Source organism: Hippopotamus amphibius, chromosome 9, assembly GCF_030028045.1.
Source record: "Hippopotamus amphibius kiboko isolate mHipAmp2 chromosome 9, mHipAmp2.hap2, whole genome shotgun sequence".
Lineage (NCBI taxonomy): Eukaryota > Metazoa > Chordata > Mammalia > Artiodactyla > Hippopotamidae > Hippopotamus > Hippopotamus amphibius.
Window position 1 is genome coordinate 24,426,051 of NC_080194.1, and position 21,466 is coordinate 24,447,516.

At 35.7% G+C, this 21,466-nt stretch overlaps 1 protein-coding gene across 7 annotated transcripts in view; it reads right to left on the bottom strand.

Moving 5' to 3' along the window:
• PRMT3 (protein arginine methyltransferase 3) overlaps nt 1-21,466 on the bottom strand; it is a 134,286-nt gene that overhangs the window by 29,788 nt on the left and 83,032 nt on the right. For all 7 annotated transcript variants that reach the window (XR_009055540.1, XM_057749758.1, XM_057749754.1 and 4 more), the window contains 2 exons: nt 18,049-18,236; nt 15,999-16,085 (listed from right to left, as the gene is read on the bottom strand). Coding sequence is in view for 6 of the 7 variants with exons in the window: in XM_057749758.1 (XP_057605741.1) it covers nt 15,999-16,085; nt 18,049-18,236 (275 nt within the window). In the remaining variant the exon portion in view is untranslated. The remainder of the gene's footprint in view (nt 1-15,998; nt 16,086-18,048; nt 18,237-21,466) is intronic.

The window sequence follows — 21,466 nt, forward strand, 5'->3', positions numbered from 1 at the left end:
ATGGGGTTGGAAGATGAATAAAAGGATGAGGAGGAAAAGAGAAAAAAGAAATCAGATTGAACGTTATGGTGCAGACTTTCGGGACAGCCAGGACATATCACTTGTTGAAGGAACGGGCATGCTGTAATAGTTATGTCATTGTCTTAGTGATCCAGAAAGTAAAAATATGACTGCAAAACTGTAGGCAGAAAGAAGTGATTTTGCTTTGAGAAGCACCTGATTTGCATAAATGCAGCATTTTGAAAGAAACTCTCATCTCTAATACATTAGATATTCAGGGATACAAACAGGTCAAAGAGTTCACTGTGTATCATTGCCTGTAGAGAAACTGGTCTTTAAGGTAGTACTGATAGCCAAATCAGTGATGCTTATTCAATCTTGATGGAGTAATAAATCCGATCTATGAAATCACACCATCCTAAATCCCTATAAGCAAATGAATGTTGAAAATAAAACTAAATAACCTTTTCTTTAAAAAATGAGCAAGATAACAAAGTGAAGAGAAATATTAATCAGATCATTTTATGAGCATTTTCTATGTGCCAGGAATAATGGTAAATGCTTTTATACACTACCCCAGTTAGCACTCAAAATAATACCCAGGAGGTAATCATTGGTGTCATTATCTCCACTTTTCAGATAAAAAATTGAAGTTCAGAGAAGTTAAATACCTCTTCTAAAGTCATACTGGTAAATTTGGCCCACTGGGTTTAATTCTTGAAGTTTTTACCCACAGTGCCACATTACCACTGCTTAAACTTTCCTCTCTGATTTATTTTTAGAAAACTCCTTTCTATTTCAAGATTGGTCCTTCTCTCATCTAGTCTTCTAAAAAAGAAAAAGACAGACTGATTCAGGTAAATAGGTATATACAACACAAATTTATTTCCCTAATTCTTGACTCGTCTTTCCACGAGGATGATCTTTCCTGTGAATACATACATATACATCAGACGTCTAGAAACATTAGGTGCTTTAGGATTTTTAGAAGATCTGAATGACAATACTCAACGATGGTTTCTGCCAGAGCATAAGTCAAAGAGAATCTGAACTGAGAAAATTACTTCCTTATAGGCCATTACTCAGAGATAACTGGCTGAATCAGAGAGGAAAATACCTGGTCAAACTCATTTATTATCACAACCTAATAATGCTAATTGGCAGCCCCTGAGATAAGACTGGGGAGAAAGGCCTGACATCTCTAATCTAGAGTCCACTATTATTGATTATTTGATTTTTATGCTTACTGCTGTGCTTAAGATAAATATTTCAGTCCTGCTTAAGTGTGGTTATTTCTCTCTGAATAAATAACTTTATTCTGACCCTGGACATTGCTGACTTTAAGTGTGACCTTATGCCTATCTAGAATTAAATTATGATTGCAATGTAGCTTACGAATTTCACTCAAGTTGTATGTCAAAACAACTGATGTTCAAATCCTTTCATAACATAACTCAATAGGTGGCTTCAGACTCAATTTTAATGAATTTTTAAAAATGCAGATTCAGACGTGTTATTTACAGTGTGGCTTTCAAAAGAGGATCAAGCACAGGAATCTCAATAGACTCTAAGGACAAGGTATTTTACTCAACTTCAGGGTTCCTCATTTTGTGAACTTTTGTATTCTCTCTGCGTAGGTTAAATAATGGTTTAATATTGCAGGTGATTCCTCTCACTAGTCTACTCAATAAACATACAGCTCAAAGTTACTATGAAGTGGGAAAGATATCTTTTTAAAAATTAAGTTTTTGTAGGTAATGCATAGGGTACACCTGGACTTTAATCAAATCTCAAAAATATCAGAACTAGCTAGAATCCCTTTACATATGAGACAAAGCATCCTTTTACAGTACAGTCATATATTATATAGAGGATAAGTCACATAATGGAAAAATCTAAGATAACCAAAATTACTCAGGAAAACCCCTTAAGGTTTTGTACTGGAGAGTGAAATATAAACCATCCCTCAATATGTTCAATACAACCAGTTCTTCTGGCAATGGCACAAATCACCATTTCTTTGGTTGGGCTCCAGATGAAGTAGATGACTTGCAGTGTGTCATATATTAAAAATAGAGTAGTCGCCACTTATCTACAGTTTCACTTTCTTCGGTATCAGTTACCCATGAAAATATTAAATGGAAACTTCCAGAAATAAGCAGTAAGTTTTAAACTCCACAACCTTCTGAGTAGTGTGACAAAACCTCACGTCCTCCTGCTCCATCCCGCTCAGGCTGAGAATCAGCCCTCTGTCCACAGTATCCTTGCTGTTTACCCTACATACCTACCTGTTAATCACTTCAGCAGCCAACTCCGTTATGAGATCGATTGCTGAATACACCTTACTGTATTTAGTAACTGCCGCAAAGTACAAGAGTAGTGATGCTGGCAATTTGAACATTCTCTTACTGTGTCTAATTATAAATTAAACTTTATCACAGGTATGTAATATATAGGAAAAAACACAGTGCACATTACAGAGTATGGTACTATCCTTGATTTCAGGCATGCACTGAGGGTCTTGGAACATGTCCCCTGTGCATAAGGGTGACTACTGCATATACCTTTAGAGGTAAGAATCACATGCAGTACAACGAAATGCTCATTCTACAAAAATATCTGGAAGCTCAAAATAACTGAAGAAATAGCAGATGTGTTTCCCACCTCAGGCTCCTTTGGGGGCACATATTCATTAAGTAAAATGGAGGGTAGTATCATCTGCACTAATTAGACCATTATTTCTCTCGTGGACACTTTTATTTCTACCTGAATAGTTGATTTGGATTAAGTTCTATTTGCACATGATGCTACTCTCCTTTGGATTTGCTTACCAAAAAAAGAGAGAGAGACAGAAGAAAACTTTTACAGTTTATTAACCTCAAGAAGTAGCACAGGTAAGAAAATACATCCTAGTTCAAGAGCGATATTATGATTCCATTTCTTTGATTCTACTGTCATATATCATATCTGGATGGAATATGTCACAAGTCTGACTTGACAAGACAGACCACAGAAGAGTATTCTAATTTCCATGGGAAATTACTACTTGCATATCTCAAAGGCATTTCAAATTCAACATACTAATAAACGAGCTTATCCTCACCTCTAAACATGCTCTTCTTCCATGTTTATCTTACAAAATAGTACCATCACTCTTCAAACTGTACAAGCAAGAAACCTTGGAGTCGTCACTGTGACCTCTTTCCTTCATCCCTCATTATCTAATCCATCCTCAAGTGCTGGTAATTCTACCTTCTACATAGGTCTCAAATACACCCACTTTTCACCATCTCCACTAAAACTAACTTTGTGCAAGTTCTGCTGTTTCTCGCTTGAGGTACTGTAATAGCTGACCCATATGCCCCTCATATCCACTCTGGTCTCCTAATTGTTCTCCATATTCGATCTTTCTCAAGTGCCCTTCAGGTAACATTGCTCTCTTTAAAAAACTTCAATTATTTCCCACTGGTCTAAGGAAAAGAGCAAACAGCACAGGCGTTAAATTATCTGGATGGCTTGCCACCCTCCTTCAACACTGGTCTACGTGTTCCAGCCATGCTGGGCTTCTTTCAGCTCCTTTTACTCACCAAGCTTCTGACCACTGGGTGTTCTTTGTTGGTCTGTTCTTTAAGAACTTTTTTTATTTATTTTTTTTAATTTTTTTGGCGGTACACCAAGTTCAATCATCTGTTTTTATACACATATCCCTGTATTCCCTCCCTTCCTTGACTCCACCCCCTTTAAGAACTTTTTAACTGAAATATCATATACATGCAAAAAAATAGAGATATTTCTTTCAGCCAATTGAGAATCATTTATTTAAAAAATGTTTTATTGAAGGATACAAGTATAAAATATATAACACACACACATAAAAGCAAGGAAATCACTGATAGAGCATAGTGAACTTTTACAAAGTGAACACACTCAACCACTACCCAGAGATCAAGATATAGACCACTCTCTCAAGACCCCAGTGCCTCTATTATTCCCCTTTCAATGATTAAGTCTTCCCACAAATGTAACTACTATTCTGATGTTTATCACCATTATATTAGTTTAGCTCTTAATAGAAATTTAAAGACAGAAACTTTTCTGTATTTGGCTTTTCCCTTTTTTCATGAACGTTCTATTCATGAAATTCATCCATGTCACAGTGTATAGTCAAGATCACCTTTTTTTCCCACTCATGTATATTACTCCATAAATATACTGCATGTATTTATCCATTCTAATATGGATGAATGTCTGGCTTACTTCTAGTTTAGGGATCTAATGAGCAATGCTGCAATGGACATTCTTGTATGCGTCTTTTGGTGGACATAAGAACACATTTCTAAGAGTAAAAAGGTTAAGCCATAGGGTAAGCATGTGTTCAGCCTTGGAAGCTACAGCAGATAGCTAAGTTTTATAGAAACAACTTAGCACCGTACCTGTGCCTCATCAGTCTTATGAGTTTCTTAGAATCCTGTCGTTCGTATGATTCTTTAAAAAGATCTGACTATGAAAAACTTCAAACAGATACACAATTACAGAACCTCTGAGTACCTATCACCTATATTCAACAGTGGCGAGTATCTGGCACATTTGCTTCATCTACTCTCTCTCTGTCCCCCCACCCCTGCCTTCGCTGAACTATCACGAAGCAAATGCCTGGCATCCTGTCATTTCTCCCTTACCTATTTGTTTACACCTCTAAAAAACATCAACATTTCCTTATATAACTACAATGTTTTTATCACACATCACCAAATTCTCAGTAATTCTTTGGTATTATCTAATATCCACAAAGTGAACTTTAATATCTATCTCCCCCATGAATAGAAGAGCTGTTTGTTCTGGTTTAACACTATATATATTCCCAATGTCTTATTAACTCAACACTTAATACTACTCAAAAACCAGTTGCTGGGAATAAAGAGATTTAAGTATTCTCAACACCATCTAAGCCTAACCCCAAAGATTCAGGTTTCAGAAGACAGAAGAAACTTCAGGATCAGGCTCTAGATTGTACGGTCATTCATTTAAGTATAAACCTCAAACTGACTGTAGAGGTGGAATCTCGTAATTAGAAATGCTCTCCCTTCAAGACATAAAATTTACTTAATGAAGCCTGTTAAAATATATACCAGATGTCCCACTAAAATCTATGATGCAAGTTCAAGACAAATCTTACTACTTCTAAGCAGCACAGATGTGCTTTAATAATTAGTTTCTTTAGCTGATTAGCTTCACAAGGTCAAAATTAGGTCAATTTACATCCAAAAGTACTAAGAACTGATTTAATACCAAGGAATGAGTTTAGAATGAGTAGGCTTCAACTGTCAGAGATTTTTCAAAAGCTCTGAAAGAAGACTTAAAGAACACAACTGCAAAGAAATGCGCTCATTCTGACATTTCTTCTTAAGCCATTAGAAAAGTTTAAAGCTTAATTAAAACGTAAAACGAAACAAGGAGTGCTATGAGTACTTCTTGAGAATCACGAAAGTTTGAATGGCAAACATTTTAAAGTTTCTTTCAATAATATCTGCATTAGCCTTAAAAAACTGTAACTCAAGACTTGTTCTGACTCTATCCAAAGCTAAATATCAGTGCCTCTTAAATTTGTTTCTAGCATTTATCAAGTATATCATTTTTTCTAGAAAAGGGGAAAAAAAAACAAAATGAGAATTGAGAAGTAACATACAATTTATTTTCAGTTCACCAATTTTTGTTTATTTTCATTTATTTTTCCTAACTTAAAAAAATTATAAATATGCAGAGCTAGATTTGTTTTCCAGCTTGAGATTTTCTTTTAATAAAAGTTTGACTTTTTTTTAAAATTAATTAATTAATTTATTGGCTGCGTGGGGTCTTTGTTGCTGCACATGGGCTTTCTCTAGTTGCTGAGAGCGGGGGCTACTCTTCACTGAGGTGTGCAGGCTTCTCATTGTGGTGGCTTCTCTTGTTTCGGAGCTGGGCTCTAAGCGTGTGGGCTTCAGTAGTTGCAGCACACAGGCTCAACAGTTGTGGCTCACGGGCTCTAGAGCACAGGCTCAATAGTTGTGGCGCACGGGCTTAGTTGCTCTGCAGCATGTGGGATCTTCCCAGACCAGGGCTCAAACCTGTGTCCTCTGCATTGGCAAGCAAATTCTTAACCACTGCGCAGCCAACAAAGCCCCCAGATTGAGCTTTTAATACAATGCATTCAGGGACTTCTGTTTCTATTAGGATATAGAGGTTTGCAAAAGACCCTCTCCTCATTCTGATGTAACAACAACAACAACCACTGGGTAAACTAAACATTATATTTTTCATTAAAACCATCAAAGAGCTTTGGACGCAAATCAGGCTAAGTAAACTACTTCCAGAGAGGGATGAGACATTCCTAGTTGAGCAGACAGAAACAGTTGCTTTCACCTGACAGCATCTATCCAATGCTGGGGCAATGAGTAGGCAAAGTAGCAACAATGCCACAGGCACAGGAACCCTGCTGGGATAAGGAAAACCCAACCAATTTTTAACCGCTGGGTCTGAGCTAGTATGGTTCACTGGAATTTGGAGAATCCTGAAAGGCATGGCTAGTCCTCTCTGCAAACTAATGAGGCAGATGAAGCTGGTGCTTGTACTACAAAGCCGGAAGAGAGAGATTTTCTTGCAGTGCTTAGATCTCAAAGCCAAAATCGTCAGCAACCACACAGTTCATTGTCACCATTAGCGTGGTGTTCCTATTCAGCTCTCTGCTATTCCACAAATGCTTGCCCAGGAAGATGAGGTGGTTTGTTTCAGACACCTCAAGAAAACGCATTTATGTGAACAATAAACTCTTCAACTAATTTTGAGAGTAAATACCCTCTTTTCAAAAGCTGATGGCTCATCTACACTGCTTATTATTAAAACTCACTCTGAAACCCACTGTTCATTGTGTCTACGGTCAACGGGAAAAAAAAAGCACAAACGTGAGAGTTGTGAGTTAAGTTTTACATGGGGAAAATAAGGACCATAGCCTGGGAGATGGCGTCTCAGACAGCTCTGAGGAACTGCTCTGAAGATACTGGTTGGAGGGGGGTGAGAGGTGTCAATATTATACATAATTTTAGTGAAGGAGGTACGTGCAGTCAAGGACACATTTGCGCAGAGGGTTGCTGCTAGTCACGAGAAAGTTGCTGCTAGTCACATGGAGCAGATGTCTCCGTTAATGATTTTAGTGCTTTTCTAGATATGAGAGGATGCCAAGAAATCGGGCTCATAAAATCTCCTCAAAATATCTAACTATCTGAAGGCCTGTTCTGCCAGTTTTTCCCAGAGCACAGGGTGCCTCATTCCTAATCTCCACCCTGAACTCCTTTCAGGGTACGCTGAAGGTCAGCAACTGCAGTGGCTACTGACCCTGCAGAGGCAGAAGGCAAGTGACAATTTTTAGTTGGCACTACCGATTCTCAACTAGGTCATGAACCATGCCAAACCCAGATCAGGACCTTCCCTCTCCTTTCTAATCCCTTGCTCTGCATGGAGAGACCATCTGTAAACCAGATCTCCCAAACCTTATAAATAGCCTGACTCTGTTTTCTGCCCTAAACTCAGCTTTATTTTGATAGTCTTTCCAGGAAGATGGCAGGAGGGAGAGGCCTAATCTTAAACTCAAGTCATTGTAAATTAACTGCAGTGTATCCAGCCCTGATCAAGCTCAAATCCAGATTAGATAAAAGGGATCAGGCCCCCATCTTAGCTACCAGATACAGAGGTAAGTAGAGGTCCTTCTAGGAGAAAACATATGTAAGTCTGTACTATCTTTTACACAATGTCTAGCATAAAATATAAAGTTATGAAATATGAGAAGAGGAAAATGTGACCCATAGTCAAAAGAAAAAAAGCAATAGAATTAGAATCGCAGGTGGCTCATAGAATTAGCAAATAGATCTTAAAAATTATTATAAATATGTTAATGAATTTAGGTAAAAAGATAGACCAAAGTGGTTAAAAAGTTGAAAAATAACAAAAAATCAAAACAGAAATTCTAGAACTAAAATACATATTTATATAAAATGAAAATATTTACTGGCAACCTTAACAACAGAAAGAATACAGATGAAAAGACTAGTGATTTAAAAAATAAGTGACTAGAAATTATCCCAAAGTGAACCTATTACATGGCTACCGTACTTTAGCTTTTCTGTCAATCTCTTCATCCTTGGAAACTGAACAGACTTCCTTGTTTAAAATACAAATCTTTTTTTTTGAAAGGGGCAAAGTTTTTTTTTTCTTCGTCATGAAATCTTGCTTGTAAAATCTGATTACCAACTGTAAGTTTTCCACCAGAAAAATACCTCATTTCTGTGCTCCCAATCCCAGACCGCCCTGTTTATAACTCTACATTCCTATCTTTATTACTCATAGTAAAATGTCAGTACCTGTCTCCTCTCACTTAAGTACCTTTTCAGGACAGAGGATAGGTTTTATTTTCATTTTGTGCTCGCAGATTTCAGACAAGTATCTGGCACATAGTCAGCATCTAATATTTGTTTAACAAACTGAAATAACAATATAAAATTTTACATTACTATGAAGATTTTAAAAGTTATGATAAAAACTAAATAGCTCTGAAATGCCACTGAAATCGTATTTATGCACTTTGATAAAATCCAAAATAAAAGACTTTATTGTAAGAGGTCTTTAAATATAAATACTGAAAAAGTCTGATGTTTTTGATTTAATCTACTGGTTCATCTTTACCTTAACAACTGCAGTAAAAGAAAAATTGTTAGAAAAAATAATATTTGTTAAATGAGGCTTAAAATCATATTAAGGAAAGTTTATACAAACTGAACATTGCTGTATAGTCATTAGTCTAGTGTGCACTAATAGAGAGGTAGAATAAAATAAAGAAAATATAATGTTGAAATTAAGATATACAAATGGTTGCTTTAAGAGATGATGCATCAAATAAAAAATCTTTACATGTCAAAGACATTACGTATGCGAGCATGTAACTGATAAAACCATCTTAAATATTTTCATTCTTAAGGTACACAACTCATTTTTATATAAAACGAAGTATGAGAAGTCATTTAATGTATACCTAGGATTATGAAAAAGGATGCTTGTCTATATCTTTAAAGAGCTTATACAGACAGATGCCAATATAAATGCTGCTGGAACACAGAGTAAGAGAACACCACACACTTACATAAATGACATTAAGAAATAAACCATAACTCACAAGATAAAACACATTGGTTCTAAATTGTATAGCCTTAAATCATTTGCTTTTGAACACCTATAAACTGTCCATAAAAATAATGAACTTTATTGTTCATTTACTGCAAGGTTAGACAGGCTAATACGATAGAAAGTCCGTTGCTAACTAAAGCTTCGCATCTCATCATAAAAGCAAAGGTGATTTGACCTTAACTGTAGATATCATATGATACAGTAAAAAATGTTCAGAAAATTGCTATCTGTATGTTACTAGTATTCAGTGGAAAATTATCCTTCAACCATTATAGACAACCAAGACTCAAACATTTACATATAAGTATCACATCATGGTAAATTCCCCAAAACATAAAATTTGCTAACATTAAATTAGAAAAGCTATCAAATTTCTTCTGTGATGTGTGTACGTGCGTGTGTCTGTATGTATGCTGGTGGGGGAGACTGCAAAGAAAAGATATTTTTCCATTAAAAGCTCTAAGAAACTTGAGAAGCCATCTAAAAGCACTATCAGTCTATAGCACACATGCGATCGAAATTGAATGCAAAGGGGGTGTTCTAAGAATCTTGATAGTTTGAAAAATCCAATTTCCTCCAATATTTTAATTAGGCCACAAATTTAGAATCTCATTAAGAAATAAATGGTTATGCATATATTTAAAATGGGCTTAGCTACTCAGAGAAATTATCCATCTTACTTTTTAGCTATGCATTCAAATTTCAAGCACAAGAAAGAAAGCATTTAATGTATTTGAAGGTTTGTACTTAGCAGTACAAAACTAGATACCTTCTTCTTCACTCTAAGAAAGCAACACCTCTTCCTCCCCAAAGTAACTTTCTCTATCTCTTTACCAGGCACTGTTTTTTATTTCCCATATTTCCATTAATTCTTCTGATTATGTAATGGAGAAACAAAGTCCCAATTAGGCACTCATCCTCTGAATATCTTTGAAATGGGTAATTCCCAAGTAACCAGGCAAATAATCTAAACAGTAGCTGTAGAGACTAGGCTTGCATAATAGCTTCAGATGGTTGGTAAGGGAAGAGTGTAAAGAGCTGGCACTACCTCAAAAGAGCAAAAGGTAGCTGGAGCAGATATGAGTGGATGGTTGGTAGTCACAAATAATGGAAATGTAATAAAAGCATTAGGCCATGAACACTTACGTCGGGCTCATGTTAGAGTAAATATCCTGGGAAGGAAAGGAAGGTTTTAAGAAACATAGGTGATTGGACTTCCCTGGTGGCGCAGTGGTTGGGAATCCGCCTGCCAATGCAGGGGACACGGGTTCGAGCCCTGCTCTGGGAAGATTCCACATGCCACAGAGCAACTAAGCCCATGCACCACAACTATTGAGCCTGTGCTCTAGAGCCTGTGAGCCAAAACTATTGAGCCTGTGTGACGCAACTACTGAATCCCACGCGCCTAGAGCCCGTGCTCCGCAACAAGAGAAGCCACTACAATGAGGAGCCTGCGCACCACAATGAAGAGTAGCTCCCGCTCTCAGCTACTAGAGAAAGCCTGTGTGCAGCAACGAAGACCCAACAAAGCCAATAAATAAATAAAATAAATAAATTTATTTTAAAAAAAGAAATACAGGTGATTAATCAAACAACTATAAGCTTATTCTGAGAGGGTAAAGAAAAAATTTTCAAAGATCTAATTTTTCCCTGCCACAAAGAGGATGGGATATGGGACGTATTTTATCATTTAAATCTGTCAATCCTATCCCTGAGGAAGAGCGTGCTGTGATCATACACATTCTCTTTTCCTCTTTCTCCCAAAAACTGCTAGGCTATTGGTCGGGAATAAGATTTTTCAAATCTGTTTCAAATATGGAACACGCAAGCTCCTTTCTTTCAAACCTGGAAGAACTCATTTTCATAAGATTTCTCAATGTTCCTTTAATAGTTTGTACAATCCCATTAAGAAGGTTTCTGTGGATCAGGAAAGAGTAAGGATATTTCACAAAACATTATAGTGATTTATCTTTTTCTTCACGCATAAAATAGGTATATTAGTATCCACTTCAACTAGTTATTATGAGAACTAAATGAAATAATGCTTTTAAAGTGATTAGCACATTGCCTGGCATACAAATGTTGAATGACTGTTAGATATTATCACTATTGCCACTGGAAGATAATTTATATTGACTATTTGACAGAATAATATCAGAAGAGCTAGCATATATGTAAATTACTAAAATGTATATCTTCAATACCTGGCATGCAGCTAACAAATATGATTTGAAACTATATATTCCTCTCAAGGTAAGTTATAGAACTATCTTATTCAGCAGTGATCAGACACATACTAGTCCATTCCAATCTCCTGCCACTTTCCTCTCAAACTCCAGCCCAGCCTCATTTCCAGACTTTTATACTAAAACCATTCAGGCAAGCTGGGAATAAAAATGTAATTCTAAAAGGTTCTTCATAGATATGGAACTCTGGCTGTAAAAGGACAAATGCAGCAGCACCTATTTGATACATTATTTTGCAACACAAACATTCTGAGTACAATTTTTGGATTAAACAGACTTTACCAGGTTTTTTTCTTGTCTCTATTTTACTCTTCTAAGTATACAGAATGAAACTAAGATCATCAAAGGATAAATACAATTTCTTTCAACATAAAGCTTCTTCTTGTACTCTATCCCAAATAACAGGAGACAGAAATAATTCTACATATAGGTATTTCCTGCTTTTTAAAAGCTCACTTTACACCATGTTGCTTTTACAAAAGACTTACATTAATACCTGTTCTTCCTAACAGAAAAAAATTTGAAGAGGCTTTTTGCTTTTACGAAAAAAGGCAAAAAGCAAAAGTAGCATTCAGTCTGTTTTGCAGCACGCCCCCAGCCACAAGAGTAGCACTGCCATACTCCTTCCCCAGGAATTACATTCAGCATCTCAGCATCGAGCCACCAGAGCTTTGAACTGTGTCTACACTTTATCTCAATTTATGTTATGCATCGTTAGCATGTGTCCTAAGGTAACTGCTTCTTCGCTTTACGCCATTTCAGCTGACTAAAGGTTTCACAGGAACGCTCTACTTTCAGGTAGCGGGGGAACAGTATACGTGTTATGAAACCCTTTCTCCGTCATAACACTACTGTAGCTAAAACTACTTTCCAAGATTTCCTGTAACTAGGGTACAACATGACCTGTGTTCAGCTAAGCAGAGATGTTAAATGAAGATTTATAAAGAGGAACTGGACAGCATGAGTTGGGTGGGGGGACAGGAACAGGATGGTAGTGAGGGTTTTATTCATCTGGGGCTGTCAGTGGTGGCTGCCAGTTACTGAGAGGGCCAGAGGCATCGGGCTAACAGGGCCTGCAGTGGTGAAGACAGCTTTTGTAGCAGGACAGTTCTAAGGTGTGGTTCTAGAAGTTGTTTCTGTAAGTTCAAAATGTAGCCTGTTCCTTTAGCTCTACTAATGTGTCTGGAAATCTTATTCTCTTTAATAAATCCCTTTCTGCTTAAACAACCTGATTTGGATTCTGTTTTCTGAAACTAAGAACCCCAACCAATAACCAGAAAATAAAAAAGATTTCAATGAAACTCCATAAACTCATCTATATAAAGTTCAAAAATATGCAAAATAAAACACAGTTTTTGAGATCTTCACCAGTTTTATATTTGCTCTACTTTGATTTGTGTGGAGGTCATTGCAAGTAGATTTGAAATAATATTTAATAGTAATAATATTTAATGAACTGGTTAATTAAAAAACAGTTAATATTTAATTAACTGGTAATATGACAAGTAATTTCAAAGAATTCCCTTATAGATCGATCCTCATTAATCAAGAGGTCTTTTTTAGACAGTCTCATGTAAATCAATGTAAACCCTCATGTAAAGTGGGACAGCCACATGTAAATCATTGAAGTTAGAACATACTCTCACACCATACACAAAAAGAAACTCAAAATGGCTTAAAGACTTAAACATAAGACATGACACCATAAAACTAGAAGAGAACATAGGCAAAACAGTCTCTCACATAAATTGTACCAATGTTTTCCTAGGTCAGTCTCCCAAGGCAATAGAAATAAAACCAAAAAACAAAAAACAAAAACAAACCCCAAATGGAACCTAATCAAATTCATAAGTTTCTGCACAGCAGTGGAAACCATAAATAAAATGAAGGGGCTTCCCTGGTGGTGCAGTGGTTAAGAATCTGCCTGCCAATGCAGGGGACATGGGTTTGAGCCCTGGTCCAGGAAGATCCCACATGCTGCAAAGCAACTAAGCCCGTGTGCCACAACTACTGAGCCTGTGCTCCAGAGCCCACATGCCACAATTACTGAGCCCACGTGCCACAACTACTGAAGCCCATGTGCCTAGAGTTTGCACTCTGCAACAAGAGAAGCCACTGCACCGAGAAGCCCACACACTGCAACCGAGAGTAGCCCCACTCACCACAACTAGAGAAAGCCCATGCGCAGCAATGAAGAAAAGACAACCTACGGACTGGGAGAAAATATTTGCAAACGTTGCAACAAACAGTGGGTTAAGTTTCAAAATATACAAACAGCGCATACAACTCAACAACAAAAACCAAACAACCCAATTGAAAAGTGGGCAGAGGACCTAAATAGACATTTCTGCAGATGACCAACAGGCACATGAAAAGATGCTCAACATCACTAATTATCAGAGGAATGCAAATCAAAACTATAATGAGGTACCACCTCACACCAGTCATCATTAAAAAATGGTCATCATTAAAAAATCATCATTAACGGTCATCATTAAAAAATCTACAAATAACAAATGTGGGAAAGGGTGTGGAGAAAAGGGAACCCTCCTACATTGTTGGTGGGAATGTAAACTGGTGCAGCCACTGTGGAAAACAGTATGGACATTCCTCAAAAAACTAAAAATAGAGCTACCATATGATCCAGCAATCCCATTCCTGGGCATATATCCGGACAAAACTATAATTCAAAAAGATACATACACCCCTATGTTCACAGCAGCACTATTCACAATAGCCAAGACATGGAAGCAGCCTAAATGTCCACTGACAGATGAATGGATAAAGAAGATAAGGTACATATATATAATGGAATACTCCTTAGCCAGAAAAAAGAATAAGATAATGCCATTTGCAGCAACATGGATGGATCTAGAGATTACCATACTAAGTGAAGTAAGTCAAAGACAAATACCATATGATATCACTTATATGGGGAATCTAAAATATGACACAAATGAACTTACCTACAAAACAGAAACAGACCCAGACATAGAGACATAGAGAACAGACTTGTGGTTGCGGGTTGGAGGGGGAGGAGGAGAAATGGACTGGGAGGTTGGGATTAGCAGATACAAACTATTATATGTAGAACAGATAAACAATAATGTCCTACTGTATAGCACAGGAAATTATATTCAATATCTTGTAATAAACCATAATGGAAAAGAACATGAAAAAGTATATATATGTATAACTGAATCACTCTGCTGTTCAGCAGAAATTAACACAATGTTGTAAAACAACTATACTTCAATAAAATAAAATTTTAAAAACAGAGGTCTTTTTTTAACTCTCAAGGATTATTAATATGAAAACATGGAGTAAGGCTAGGAGTTAAAGACTTTAGCCTGTAATTTCAATTGACCAAATCACCAAATCAGTTACTAAAAAGCAGAATTATAAAATCTGGGAAAGAATGAAATTTTTCTTTTCAGACTTCCTCAAACATCAAAAAACACTGTTAAACTCAACTGGATATAGAATAATTATTGGCTCAAAATGAACTGAAAACATTTTAAAGAAATCATATAAGCTTTTGTATGTCAATTTGAGCAAAGTACTTAAAAGAATCAGGGTGAAGAGTCAAAGTTAAGATGACTACAATCTGTTTCACACAGTTTCTGCTGGTACAGTTTTCAATATAAATTTTAATTTTGAAGATATAATTAGTATTGTTAAAACTATATAATGAAATTTTAAAATAGTATAAATATTTATATCAATAACATCTATTAATGCCATACTTCCTTAAGTAAAGGTTCACATTTTATTAACATTCTAAGTCTCCTGGCAAAGGTACCTTAGTATTAATATACCTTGTTACCTTAGTATTAACACACATTTAGAAATTATTTCAGAAAAAATTAATATATTTTAACATTTCTGGCTACATTGTAGGTGTTTTCACATATTATCTCACTCATCTATGTAACTAGTCTTCAAGACAGAAAGAATAATTACCATTTTTCTTAAAGCAGTTGATTAGTCTGAGGTTAGACTACCTAAGGACCTTGAACAAAGAAACTAGTAAGCGGAAGAACCAAATGTGAATCCAGGTTTGTCTAACTTTTCTAAAGCGCATACTTTGTTACACCACGTTGATTCTTTACAGCTAGGTAAACCATCAGTATCTTCATTATTTTTCTCAAAAGAATATAAAATATTACACCAAATAAACATCTTTCTTCCATCTAAATTGAGTGTTAAGAGTTATTGGGAGGAGCAGGACATTAACTTCTGTCTATGAAGATAAAGTTGAGTGCTCCCAGTCAATTATATGATATAGGTAATAATGAAGAATCTATAAAGAAAAATTATGTAAACGTGGTTTCCTAATACTTTCTCTTCTGAACTAAACTAACTTTTTTGATGTTTACTGACCTATTAAAACAGATTTGTTTGACAGTCTAACAAAGGCAAAGACAGACTGTCAAAGACAATAGTCATTTTCATTTATCACAAGCCTGGTAATTAATTCATTAGCCTGCCAATCAACTGCACTACTAGAGAGATTTGTGAAAACAGAATGAAATAGCTTACCGTGCACAATGATGTCTTTGTGATTTTTAGGGTAAAATCTGAAGAAAACTCCAAATCTAAGACAGATGTCGTATGGCAATCTATATGCTATCCATTAAAAAAAGAGTGGAGGGAAGAATTTAATAAAAATAGTAAAAACAAAACCAGAAACAAATAGATGCGTATTTCTTTTTTTATGCAAAAAGGATTACTGTAAATCAATGCTTTGCAAACTTTAATCATTCACACCCTACTCGAGATTATTTCTAAATTTAAGGGCTACTAGCCCTATTATTTAATTTTTCTTTAAGTCAAATTAGTATTTTTTACTTATGCTAAAGTTTTTTCTAAGACATGTTAAAATATTCTCAAATACAAAATGTTTTCCTGTGTTTCAACTAAAATCATTTTGTATATCACCAGTGGTATACATTTGCAATAAATTATGTGTGATAACAGTCAATATTTCTGTGGGAAATGCCAACCTGAAAACATATGCTATTTAAAAGGACAAGTTATTTTAGAATTCATTCTTGTTAAGTGCATTTGAAGTCTGTTAGATACTAGGGAAAACCATAATTCCAACAAATGAGCAAAACCAACTAGGAAGATTCACTTCAGGAAAAAAAATGGCCAAATATCCTTATTTTCCTGTTCTGCCCTACCAAGTTTAAATCCTTCTCCATTTCACTATGGAGAGTAGATGGACTTGGCTACAGCAGTGTGACCAAAGGATCCTGTAAAGGCTGTCAACATTTGACTTACCATTATTAGCTTATAACACAGTGAACACAATTCGTATGACTACCTAAGGTGTTACTCTGTTTTAAATAGTTTGAGAAAATTTTAAAGAAGTTACAATGTGGTTGCCTTTTTTTTAAAGGATTGGGGGACACAGAACAAACTATATTTACCTAAACAAACAAAAAAAGAGAAAAGGTATATGTACTTTTTAAACACCTTTGTTTATCAGTCCTAAATTTTCTATTTCAACTATTTTATTTATTCATAGCATTTTTTGGCATTAAGCAAAGAGATAACTAGAGAGAGAAATTAGCACCCTGACATGACCCTACTCTTTCTGCTCAGTCTTAAGGCTGAGCTGGCTATAATATAAGACTGAGCTGGCTATAATATAAGTGTACACCCTTACCCTGAGTCGAAGAATCCAAATAAATCCCTTACACTCTGTGTTACCAGGGCACTGAACAGTCCTATGGTCATTAACTGGGCTGTATTTTTTTTTCTTAAAAGCTGAATGCGATTTTAATCAGCTTGTTCTTGTTGAGAAAGTTTACATATTAATTTAAAAGTTTATAAATTTAAGAAAATCAATGAACATTAAATATCTACTTTGTGCAGAGAACAATTATTGATGCTATGAAAGTAACAGTGCGACTAAAAACTTAACACTAAACCAACCATATTTATTTAATTATACAACTGAAGCAGAGAAATTAAGGAGTCTTTTAAAGAAGCAATAGGACTTTCACTCACTGCAAAGTTATTATTCAACCCATGTAATTTCAACATAGCAAAATTACCAATAAAGCTAGAGATTAACATGGTGAAGAGTAAGATTAAAACACAAAGGGAACTGACTATGCAATCTGAACACAGCTTGGTTTGGTTTTATGGGCATAGTCACTATAATTACTTAATCTGAAAAGGCTGGAAGAAATCTGAATGAGAGAAGTTAAATTGTGTGCAACACATATGAATGAATAACCTGTCTGTAAATAAGAAGCTAAATAAGGCCAGAATGTGGTGGTGAAGCAGAAATGACAATACAGCAGGACTTTCTGCCTTCACTAAGCCAAAGTAAGTGATTCAGCCCTTCGGTATAAGAACTTCAATATATAAAGAGAAGTGATTCCAAAGGGATGACACAGTGAACTGGCAAATATTATGATATCAAGTTGCTTTACCTTAATTAAAACAGAAAGAATAATTACCATTTTGAAGATGCATATATAAAATCAATATATTAATCTGAAATACTAAATTCATAAATGAAAACTAAGAAAAATAGCCATACTGCTAAAGAAAATAAAATTAGTAAAATACCTACCTTAATACTACAGGGGTCTGAAATAAGAGTCTTTGGATCTAAAACTTCCACCACAGCTTCTGGAATAACTGCTTTCTTCATGCAAGACATGTTGAAGCCATAGACATCATCCCAAAAAGCAATTCTATCAGCATGTTTATTCATATCACTTACTGCCACAAGGCTGATAGTGCAAATATCAGGGTAGACTGTAACAAATAAAACATCCAACAATTTAGCATTCTCTCTCTTTATAACAAAATATAATTTTTAAAGGCTAAATATAAATACCAAATCCAACAGTACACATTACTAGCAAATGATTACTAGCAGTGGGGGATTAACAAAGGTATAGATAAAAGAAGATAACCAAGTTCCATCTTGTAGCCTCTTTAAAAAAAAAAAAAAAAGGTTTCTATTATTGTGATGGTAAGATTAAAACAAGGATTTCAATGATGGGTTCCTACTCAAATTATTTAAAAAGGATGACACAATCCTGAAATAAACATATTTATTAATATTAAACATGCTGACTGTAAAGAGGTACTAGATTTTTACTTTATATGTTCCTCTGAAATGTGCAGAGACAAATCCTTTAAAAAGGTATGTCATGTGTAAAAAAATTCATGTGATAGAATTTTACAGTTGTGTGTAAGACCAGTTCATATTACCCTCTCATTTATTATAAAAGGTAAACATTTATGAGCACCAAATATGTGCTAAGTTATTCTAACTTACAGACTGCGGATATATGTCCCTACTCAAACTTACACTTATACAATTTTTACAAATAAATTAGCAATTGTTGGTGGTACAATAAATACTAAGAAAGGGGAAGCATAAGGTACTAAGGGACCTACCGAAAAAAGTAGCTAACTCAGATTTGGCTACAGCAGGGAAACAAGGATGTTATTTAAGATAAGAACTGAAGACCAAGTAAGTTAGGAGTGGGAGGGGAAGAGTGTTCTAGGCAGAGAGGGCAGTGGGCATGTAGGGGCACAAAGAGTAGCCCCCGCTCGCCCACAACTAGAGAAAACATGTGCACAGCAACAGAGACCCAAAGCAGCCAATTAAAAAAAAAGAAAAAGAATAGGAGGCCAAAAAGAAATGACTGAGAAGCTAGACCACAGAAATAAGAAGAAAACCAAGAGAGCAGGTGTTAAGGGAGTTAAGGGAAGAGAGTGTTCAGGGAGAAACTCTCTTCGAATAAAAAGTCTTTATAACCCCCCCCCCCAAAAAAAAAGTCTTTATAACACAAATTTTAAAAATACTGATGTTCTTTTTTTGGATTAATAAATAACAAAATTAACTTTGTCCTTCAAATGTCAACATTTAAGGGATTTGTGAATTAAAATATAAATTACATACCCCTATATCAACAAACTGAAAGCAAGTACATATGTGACAAAGAAATGCACAAGAGAAATAATTTCACTATTATTAACTAGCCTTCAGACTTAAACAGCAGAGAAATAACCCTCTCGTTCCCCCAAACTTTCTCTCCACAGCTGTAGGAATTTTATTGTTCAATGACAGCAGCATTAAATTATCTTCTAAATAAAGCCCACGATAAGATCTGCTGGCATTGAAGCAATTGCTTCCTCTAAACCTGACATTTGAGATACCCAGAAAAAATACTTGGTGTTATGTCACTGATAGGAAGTTTCTCAAGTCTTCTCTAAGGGGGCGTGTGAAGCAGATGTGATAGCTGCATTGGGCTGGAGCTGACTGCTGCGTAAATAAACTGAGTTACTTCTACTCTCCTCTGCCTCCACAGATGTGGCAAGCTTCTTGTGTTTAAATTTCTGATTGATACAAATTCTTCAAAATAATGATATGCTATTCTAAATGCTGACACCAGTAAGAGTTATCTACTGCAGGAAAAGTATGTATGTTTAGTTTCCTGAACCAGGTCCTTACTATGAAGAAGAAACAGAATTCTGAAGCAACGTTAGACAGTTGGCAACTTCTTTTTGTACACTTTGTCAGACTTAATATGACCATCACGGAAGCTTTCCAACATTATGTACTGTAATTTCACCCTTAAAGAGGAACATAATAAAGGAATAGATCAGGGGTCAGCAAATGCTTTATGTAAAGTGACTGTTTTAGGTTCTGTACACTGTATGGTCTTTATTGAAACTACTCATCTTTGCTGCTATGATGTGAAAGCCCCACAAACAATATATAAATACATAATAAGCATGGCTATTTTCCAAAAATACTTTATCTACAAAAACAGGCAGTACACCAGATATAGATATCCCTGGTGAGGGAAAAACCGATGAGGGAGGTCATTATCAGGGCCAACATACTGCACTACTTCTGGGAGCACCACTCACAGAGTCCCAGTATCCCCTGGGGCTGTGCAGTGTACATTCAAGCTACTTAACATGGTTTATAGAGTTCTTCTATTTTAGAATATTATTAAAAATCTTAGTGAACTTAAAATACTTACTAGCCTTTTGTAGAAAAAGTTTGCTCAATTCTGGCTCTGTATCAAGCAATATGATGTACTAGTTAGTAATATTACTAAGAGGGATGTCCCTGGTGGCACAGTGGTTGGGAATCTGCCTGCCAAAGCAGGGGACACGGGTTTGATCCCTGGTGCAGGAAGATCCCACATGACGTGGAACAACCAAGCCCATGCGCCACAACTACTGAAGGCTGCTCTCCTAGAGCCCACACTCCGCAACAAGAGAAGCCACTGCAATGAGAAGCCTGTGCACCACAATGAAGACCCAGCACAGTCAAAAATAAAAAATAAAGTTTAAAAAAAATTACTAAGAAATAAGCATAACTTTTTCATCTTTTTCATAAGGAAAAACCATAAGTTACTAAAACTAATTAAAAACAGTTTTGAAAATATGTTGGTGATAAGAAGTAACAGACTAAAGAGGAATGTGACAACTTTTTCGAGGTTTGTTTGTTTGTTTGTTTACTTATTAATACTTATTTATTTGACTGAGCCGGGTCTCAGTTGTGGCATGAGGGATGTACTTCCCCAACCAGGGATCGAACCTGGACCCCCTGAATTGGGAGGGTGGAGTCTTAACCACTGGACCACCAGGGAAGTCCCTCAAGGTTTATTTTTCAAGCTAATTATATTTCACAAAAAAACAGAAAATCATGTTCCCTTTATTTGTTAGAACTTAGAAATGAAATTAGTTTTTATCTTTCAGTTAGTAAGATCTATGAATATTTATGAAAGACTTGTTATCAATGCTATAGGTCAGTCTGATTCTTTATCCACCTCCTCACAGCTGGCTAAGATTTTAGGCCACTTGCCAGAATCCTGACTAACCCTTTACCTTCACTTTCTGACACATCTGTCATCTGATTTTTGTCAGATAGAAACATAATTGAATAATTATTCCTTCTTTTAGGTGAAATTAACAAAGCGCTGATTGGACAAAAGCACCCTCTTACCAGACCATTT